This window comes from Sinocyclocheilus rhinocerous, unplaced genomic scaffold (genome assembly GCF_001515625.1).
Source record: "Sinocyclocheilus rhinocerous isolate Xijiao unplaced genomic scaffold, SAMN03320098_v1.1 scaffold468, whole genome shotgun sequence".
Taxonomy (NCBI): Eukaryota; Metazoa; Chordata; class Actinopteri; order Cypriniformes; family Cyprinidae; genus Sinocyclocheilus; species Sinocyclocheilus rhinocerous.
In genome coordinates, this window is record NW_015635305.1 from 375,409 (window position 1) to 385,250 (window position 9,842).

General features: G+C 35.5%; 1 protein-coding gene and 1 long non-coding RNA gene across 3 annotated transcripts in view; one reads left to right on the forward strand and one right to left on the reverse strand.

The window, feature by feature from the left end:
• Positions 1 to 9,842, reverse strand: part of LOC107746785 (uncharacterized) — a 41,162-nt gene that overhangs the window by 24,989 nt on the left and 6,331 nt on the right. The window lies entirely within an intron of this gene.
• LOC107746784 (fibroblast growth factor 5-like) overlaps positions 7,089 to 9,842 on the forward strand; it is a 7,034-nt gene continuing 4,280 nt past the window's right edge. The window contains exons 1-2 of the mRNA XM_016561074.1: positions 7,089 to 7,305; positions 9,088 to 9,191. Of these exons, the coding sequence (XP_016416560.1) occupies positions 7,089 to 7,305; positions 9,088 to 9,191 (321 nt within the window). The remainder of the gene's footprint in view (positions 7,306 to 9,087; positions 9,192 to 9,842) is intronic.

Below are 9,842 nucleotides of genomic sequence, written 5' to 3' on the forward strand. Positions count from 1 at the left end.
TACTAATGTAGTTATCTTAAAGACTCACAATATTTGCATGTAAATAGTCAAACAACATGCAGTACAAAGAGTCTTTAATTTTTGCTGTCCATCCTCAACCTAACCACAGGCTCTACTCTTCACCACAACGGTAACACTACAAAACTAACATAGAAACCTATGTAAATCCTAACATAACACAACATTTAAGTACTAACTTATGTCTCTCTATGTTAATCTTGTGTAAAAACACACAAAATAAAACTTAATTTCTACATTTATTTTCCTTGTTGTCTGATGCAAAGCATGCTGGGAACTAGAAAACGCAATCATTTTAAGTTCACCTTACTACAACAACATTTTAAATTTACAGAACTTATTTCAATTAAGTCCAATTAACTTACATTATTATTTGAGTGAAGTTAACTCATTTCATTTAATTAATTTCACTGTTCGGTTTTACAGTGTGGGGAACACAAAAAATATATATATTTTGAAAAGTTATTTTCTTCATGTATTGTAGGACAAAAACATTCTTCAAAATATCTTCTTTTGTGTTCCACAATAAAAATCAATGACATGAGTAAATGACAGAAATTTCAAAAATATCCATATTAAGTCCATTTTAACTATTAAGTGGTTTCTTCCTAAAATTAAAAAAAGGTGTAGAACCAATTTTCACTCAGAAATTGCTAGTAAATTTCACAAATAATTACAAACAAATGGCAAGTACCATTGTGAAATTTTCCATTTTAAAGTTTTAATGATATGATATACAATTCTTTTTCTTATAAAATGTAATTTCTTATAAATAGTACATTTTACAGTTCATGCCTGGTAAAAGAAGGATATTAATGTGCTAAAAATGAGATTTTAGTGAATGGATTTCTCACGTAACTGTATATTTGATGCTTATGGATCTGCACTTTTTTTAGACGTCGATTTATCTTTTGCATGCATATGAAATCAAAGCAAACCGCTCGTTTACATTCCATAGTTACAGTTATACTGAGCATGCAGGTGTCAGCAGCTCAGCCGCTAACAATGTCGGACACAGCTGTTGTTCGCTCTGCTAATGCAACGGGGTGAACCGCAATCGAACATAAATTATGCAACCGCACAAAAGATGTACCAGTCATTCATGCACCGTTAACACAGACACCAACACCATCACGTTGTCGCTGCTGGGTCATGCCAGGCCATAATTTATATGTCATCAACAGGAACAAGCTGTATGCTTTACTAAGGCAGTGTACAGGTCACACATTTTATCTTGACTACCAGCAGGTTTGTTGTTGTTTCTTGCTCTGGGTCGTTTGTCACAGTGCACAGGGTGCTGCTCTCAGAGAGAGGCCGCTTTAAGCACAGCGGTAAAATATAGGCCTTCGGAAATCCACTGTAAAACTATATGGAACTAATCTTTCAGCGCTGTGCAGGCATTTCGAGTGTCCAGCTCTGATTACTGCGCCTTGAGCCAAAGCAGTCAGGTAGGCCTGAAGGTGGATTTATGCTACGGGAAGTGCACAGGAAACTCCCTGTTGATTGGTGAGGGGGGAAATGGTGACTGTTTGTTGGTTTTACTAGATAGGAATAAGGACTAGAGAGGGGGGAGGATGGGAAGACTTCAAAAGATGCATTTCTCTAGTACACAAGAGGGATAGGACTTCACATCAGAGAGTCCAGCAATTTCCGTAGCCTCAACTATGACCTGAAGGAATGAAGCCTGGAGCAAAAGCCTGACACTCAAAGGAAGATGCATTGAGCACAGAGAGAGGTAGATGTAGATGATGTATTAGAAAAAGGCTGTTGTTGAACATTAGAGGTTTTTCAGAAGCTAGGTGGTCAATGAGAAACAAACTCTCAGAGAGAGTTTCGGCTCACATCAATGCATACTGTTACAAAAAAAATGTATTTTTGTTCAAATGTCTTAATATACTGTGATACAGAGTAACATCACAATGTTCGAAAGGATAAATTATGCATATGCGAAAATACGCAATATAGCTTGATTACTGACACTCTTCAAGTACAATGTATATAAATAAATATCTGAACAATTTAAAATATTACATATTACAATCATTTATTATACTGATTGTGTACTTTATTTTGTTTAATTATTATTTATTTAAAATGACACAAATATGTATAATACATTCAAAAATAAAATTTTTACATTTTACATTACTGTAAGTAATGCAATACTTAAAATAATATGAGTAAAATTTATTTGACATATTTAAGATAAACAATTAAGGTGGGCATATAAAATTTATTTATTTATATATATACACACACACACACACACACACACACACAATTTTGTGTGTAAGTAATGTATATAAATAATGAATATAAAATGTCATGCACATATATCAAGTAGATTAAAATGTAATACCATTTTAAATTGTACATTATTGTGCATAAGAAATATTCATTGCAATTACACCAACTTCTTGAACAGCCTCTATTATTAAACTATTATATAACTATTAGAAAGGTGAATGATGCATTTAATCATCCATAAGGAGATGCTGCAGTTACAGTACATAAAGGCAAATAACACTCACTGACACTTTTTAAAAGTACATTGGTAACCTTTTATTTACCTCTGACTGGGGTGTCTATCAAGGGGGAGACAGAGTTTACCCTGTTCGTTTTTATCTCGTCAAATCTGTCAGTAGGTACTGATGGCTTTACACTGACAGCGATTTCACTGCTCACTGACAGGCAGCTCTGTCTGTAACAAGTGAACAGGTGCTTCTTTGTTCCTCACCAAATGCCCTCGGACACTTTGCAAAAACACAGCACTGGCTTTCTCACAAATGAATGGGGTACTACTTTGTCCAAAGCAAATGTTTAGATCTATTACAGATTAAATGCTTGGCTGATCCGTGGGCTGTTTTGAAAAGACGTGTTTGAAATGCGTGGCCATTTTCACGTCGCCTCATGCTCCAACTCTTAGGAATGGGAGGAGGGAATAGGGTGAGAATCTCTGACCCTTAGAGTACAGCTCAAAAATGGCTCTCTGGTTTGAGGAAACCTCTAGATTGAGAGCAAAAACCTTCTCTCCAGTTCCGCCTTGCCGTGGTGGAATGTTTCAGATGACTGTAGGCACGTTTGCAAAGGACTAAGGCTGAGAAAGTGGTTCAGGGGTCACAACACATACATAACTTGATTGTTATTTCAATAGTGAAATCTACATGAATCATCAGAGAAACACCCTCAAGCAAATGGAAATTCCCTTGTCACATCCTGACTTAAAAATAAATATGAGTGATTCCCAAATCAGCGTCTGTAAAAGGGTTTGTAAAATAACACTAATCACACAGAGAGGAAAATTAGAAAACAGCTCTCTATTTTAGAACAGAGTTTCTGCATGTTTTATGAAGGTAAATTTAAGACATTTTAAAGACCTTTATCAGACTAAATAAAGACAATTTAAGGAATAAATTGAAGGGAACACAAATCTTCCTCAATAATTGTTTTGCTTTGAAAATGTCTTAAATCAAGGTACATTTACCTGAGGAGCAAAATGACACAAGTTGTCTGGTTTTCTAAAATATTTTTCAAAATGAAGTAGATTTATGATTAAAACAAGAACAAATGCCAGTGGGCTCAGAACTTAATTCAACTTGCTTCAACAGGAAAACATGTTTTCACAACCCATTGACATTTTTGTTTTAACCATAAACTCACAGAATTTTGTTCAGTTTCTCAGAAAACAAGATTTTGTATCTTTTTGCATCTCAAGTGTTTAGATATTTGTACTGGAAAACAACACAAAATAGAAAGGAAGATATACTGTTTTTTTGCTGTGAACGCAACATTTAATGCCATGAAATATTGCATTTAAGACTTTCCGCACCTAATAAGACATTTTTAAGGCCTTAATGTGTGGAAACGCGAATTAAGACTTTTTAAAGACCTTTTTAAGACCCGCAGAAACCCTGAAGGAATTTTTCATTCTTTAAACGTGAATACTTGCCCAAATATATTATGATGTAATTTTTCCTATTTGCACATACATATTAACGTCCACATTATATGATAAAACATAGAAAGTCATACAATTCATGTAATATTTCCTTATAAAAAAAACTTTAAAATTTACTGTACATTTGATACAGCTTCTAAAAGCATCATCTATCAAGAAGGAGACTCCATAATGACAGTACAACATTATTACCAAAGCATGTGAGCTAACAGCCATCAGCCAACAGACAAAATTATTGAGTATAATCTTTAAGTGGGCCAAACAGTCCCAACACTGTCCAGACGCCGTCATTCATGGCAGTACCTGAAATCCCATCTCCTCCCCTGTTAATCAAAAGCTTAATTCACAGATAATGATCACTTGTGACAAAACAATAACAAATGATTCTTCCCCAAAAGAGAAAATCCTGCATGATACTACAAAGTTGTTAAAAGCCAGGATCATTGATGAATCAATCAGGATCATCAGTGTTTATACTCATCTGGGGTATTACCTCATTGCAGTTACTGGAGGGTCCAACACAAACAAATGGCCTTTACAATTTGGGAGGTAAACAGTTCTGCACTGTTTACATTAAAGTGATCAATCCGTGTTGTGCAGCAAGTGAAACAGACATCACAGACCTCCATGTCTCACCCATTCATCTAGTGATTAAGATCGTAAAGTTTTCAGGACACATTCCTTTCAAATTACTGAAGGCTGCCATCGCATCTTAAAGGTAACTTAAGATGCTGTGAGCAAAATCTACAAATGCTCTAGGATCATGCAAATTCATGCATGTAAGGCATTAAGAGCATATAGCATGCATATTTATATGAGCCTTGCCATCTACAAAACAAATTGCTTGACTAGTTCACAATAGCTTTGAATGCTAAAATATTCATGAATATACATTAAATAGCACTATTTATGTGTTATGTATGTGAGGATTTATAAACCTCAATGATCTTGTGATCTATGTGTAGCCTATGTATTTGTGTGTATACAAAGACTTCCTGTCCAGGTTTTGTACAGACATGTTGCAGTTAATCTCACATATAACTATGAATAACACAATATTAGATGATTGAAATTCATATCTTTCAGACATTAAAAAAAAAAAAAACATGAAATTCCCACTGTGCTGTCCTTTAAGCAGAAAATGTGTAGTGCTGCTTTTCGCTCTGCAGGTAGCTGTACTGAAACAACAGGCCTGGACACCACTATTGTTTAATTTAATAAAGAGATAATAAGGGAAAAAACGGAGAGGCTTTCAAAGGTCCTAATGAAACTGTAACATACTGGTTATTTAAATAATGCATTTTGTTTCATTCTGTGTTGTCTTTAACATGTGCTACAATTAATCCATGTAATGTTGAGTCCATCCATCCATATCTTATGGTGAGTCACAAATTGCCACAATTTTATTATTATTTTAAAATAGCAACATTTCCACTTTGAAATTAATCAAGGATGATCACACAGTGATAATGTATCGTCACTAAAATGATTACACTGCATCACTCACTGCTCATGTCCTCATTTTATACAAATTAAAATAAGCTATATATGCTATATGTAAGAAAACTGAAATAAAATTCTCTAATAGAAACATTAATACTATGTTCTGACTAAGAGAAGACAAAAAAATAAAAGGAAATCCTCCTTTTACAAGATTTCACAGCTGTACGTGTCAACACTGGATATTAATGAATACATTTATCAATTAGTCTTCATCCTTAAGGTCCTCTTTCTAAAAAGACTTGTATAGTTGTATATTTTAAGTTTTGTTGCTTTCTTGTCCCAGAAGGAGTCAGTGAGAACTTCCAACAATAATGCAACTGTCTGTGTGATAAACGCCTTCACGCTCGTGCGCGAGGATGAGCAAAACTACAGCGCTACCTGAGGACCTCTACGCATTCTAGATAGACAGCTTAGACAATCGCTTCTCTTCCAGTCATAAATTATTTGTTTGTCCACCCAGTTGTATATATGTTTCCTCGTGCGTAAAATGCTTACGGAGGCTGTATTTGGTCCCTTTACGTGACGCTCGAAAAACAGAGCCTCTAACATGTTTGCAGTAGGCTATTAAAAGTTACTAACATTTTTTATGTGGGGTTTAAAGTAAAAGATATCTTGGTGGTATCTGTGGAAAATATTTTTATTAGCTATATTTTATCATTCGCAAAATCCTTTGTTAATTATAACAAATGAGCAGTGAAGAGATTTTGCTAACGTTTGTAGCCAAAATAAAAGTCCAACGGTGTAACCAAAACGCAAGAGGCCATTTCTGTGAAAAAAAAAACTTAAAATATCGTTTGTCAAGGTCACCAAGTTTACAAAAAATAATAAAATATTTATTGGCTACATAGGACCTTATATGCATGTATGTTATGTATACAGTGTGTATGTATTTATTTATTAATTAATTTTTTTTGAAAATGTACGTTTTAAGTCAAATGGAGAAACCAACCTCTTGATATTAATTTTAAAAATGTATGATAGATTTGTAAATCACCTTGGAAAATATGTGAAAGCTTGCTTTAAAATATATAGGCAATGTGAAAGGAAAGTATTTCGTACTTTCTACTTCATCATGGTTACACCACTTGACATTAAATGCATTTTTCTGGCGCTATACTGATACAGTATAAACGTTTTTTTTTTTTAATGGCAAACACATTCAAAACATACAAGTCTTACGTTTCTAAGAACTTGCCACGTGTTTTAAACTAGATTCCTAAAATATGTCTGCGTTTGATCACCTCGAACATCATTAATTGTCACTGACCCATGTATTAAAGTATAAATAAATAACTGCACATTCCTCTCCTTGGTCAAAGACGCGCTGTTTGGAGCTATATCTCCAATGATATACAGATCTCAGGACGATTTGAATGTTTCGTCCGATATAAATTGAGGATGAGAGAGAGCGTCCTGCACATCTCAGGCACGCATCAAGCAGTGAGATCATTTGTGGTATAAATATCTCTTTGCCAGCAGATCTGCTCCAGCTCTTGCAGCAGCCGAGGGTAATGCCCACTAGTGAAACAGCGAGTTACCTCAGAGCGCTTGAACAGCAGCAAAATGCTGGAAGTGGCCTAGCACGCTCACAGACAGCTCTCTGGAAAGAATGAACGTTCCTCTCCTGCTTTTACTCCTCTTTCAGTTGCCTCGCTCTGCAGTGCCTACGGGATCTGAACGCGCGTATTTGGAGCACGAACTTGTCGAGGAAGGGCGCGTATCAGGGCGCAGGACTGGAAGACTGTACTGTAGAGTTGGAATAGGTTTCCACCTTCAGATTCACCCCGATGGAAGAGTCAACGGGAGTCACGAACCTAATCCGTTAAGTAAGTTGTCATTTCCCAATCTTTACGGACATGTGGAGAGCTAAATTCAAAGTAGTGACTGATCGATCCTTTTTTCATACTTAGTATGCCTGCACAGTGTTCGACTAGAATTTTCCGATAGAAATAAACTTACCAATACTCAGTACGAATGAAATTGTGCTAATTTACATCCGAAATGAAGAAATTATTAAAATGACCAAATAGAATCTAAAAAAATGTTTTAATGGCATGTATGTTTAAACAGTTTTGCATAATAGAGAAGGTCCTTCCAAGTCACAGACAGAATTTTATTGATAGGCTGTGCAAAAACACTTACTGGCTCAAGTAACTGTTATTGCAGACTGATCTGACTGAATGAATGATAAACTAGTGCTTCCTCTGGTTGGAGTCTCTTGTTTGGAGCGGATGTTTATTTACAGGTATGGGAACAGGTGCAGCGGCTGAGATCAGAATGCCAGTGAGCTGAAAGCTGGAGTGAGTGGCATCATTAACATGCCATGCACTAGATTTCTGTTAATGGTTGAATAGCTGGGTGCACATACCATAGTACTAGGTCTATTTAGAGGGTCTACTGTCAAACAGATGATCAAAATTAGATTAAAGTAAAAAAGGACTTTGAGTTTGGCTGTGGGTGTTAAGTCCATGTGTCAGACAGAATATTTAGAAAGTAAACATCATAGACCTGAAACATCTCTCTGAAAGAATACAGCCTAAACAATTTCATTTTTAATGTCAACAAACAGTAATGACCAATACTGTTAATGCCCTAAATATTAAAAAGATGGATGCTATATCCGAATGCCAGTCAGTTTTTATATTAAGCTATCAACTCTTATGTGTAGTTCACTTATGTAAAACCACCTCAAAAAAAAAAAAAATATATATATATATATAATTAACAGTGGTAACAAACAGGCTCTTTAAAATTAATTTAAAAAAGCTTATTTCTGGACCCTATCACTACACACACTAAATGAAGAGCACCCAAACTTGTAGGACTGGCATTGGGAAGTCACATTCATTTTTCTAGGTGGATGTTTTTTATGATGTTAGTGTGTTTTACAGTATGCGTTGCAGTGGTTTCTCTATTCTTACTGTACATATACAGTAAAAGGATCTAATATCCTGACTAATATAAAAGACAAAAAGACAGATGAAAAATAGGCTATATACACACAGCCAATGTGTGGTGTTAAATGTATTATTAACAGATGTGACTCAGATTGTACATTTTCCTGTACATACAACAGTAGACAGGAGGGGATAGAATAATGTTTAACTGAACTAATCTCTCTTGCTATAGCATTCAATAATACTTGTAACCAAAATAACCAGAGAACAATAGATTTCATATTGTGTCTTTAAGAATTTTATGTTTTTCTAAACTATTTTCTGCGTAACATTTCCTGCTTTTGACCTGCAAGATATAAAGCTAAAAACACTTGATTTTTTATTTTATTTATTCTCTGCTCCCAAATTTTCCAACCATACAATACCCCTATGTACTGCCATTTTTATAACATGAGAGAGGTTGACGTAAGTTATGACATCAACTAATAATGCCTCATGCCATACATATGTCAATGACATGGCAGACAACTTGCACATATTACCTGAACCCACTTTCAAAATTCAGTTGTGACTCATTGGTTAAAGAATGCAGTCGTCACTCTCTTTTATAATCAAACTAGTGTGTGAACACAGCCATTGTTTGACCTTTGACACTTAGGACATAAAGGTCATCAGTCGTCACTGCAATTGTTGTGTTTTTTCGATCTGTAGGTGTGCTGGAGCTGTTTGCCGTGTCTCAGGGGGTCATAGGAATCCGAGGGGTTTTCAGCAACCGATTTCTAGCCATGAACAAGAGGGGGAGGCTTCATGCGACTGTAAGTCTGACCCAACACAATATAAACTCATACATCCACTACAAAAAAGTGGATGCAAACCAACCCAAAATGCCGAACAAAAACTCCCCATACACACTTTTGAAGGAAATCTCGGCTTACTGTGATATTTGTGAGCCTCTGCGAATTCTCTCTACAAAGACTTGTACAGCACAAAGCAGTGGAGAGACACACTGCAGTTTCAGAGCAATCTGGCTTTGCAGGAGTCTGGGCTGTCTGATAGAAGGCAGAGCTTATTAGCATGTGTTAATGGGAAGAGCAGATTAAAACGAGTCTGGGGTAGTTGATAATCTTGCAAGGAAGGGGATCAATATGTGTGTAAACAAAGTTGCACAGCTTTAAGGGCACTTAGCATGCAAACAGCAAGAACCGGGACTTATGAAAGCAAAGCAACAGTATATGGAATATATCTAATCTGCATTCATATAGCTTTAAAATGAGAATTGTTTAACTCTCCCATAATAGCAACTGTCTTTTTTCCCATTTCCCCCCCAAAAGGATCAGTCTAGGAGGCACTACACAATCTATCATATCTATTCAACCAATTTATCATTATCATTATTCAGCTTTCAACTCCATATTACACACACACACATACATACACACACACACATATATATATATATATATATA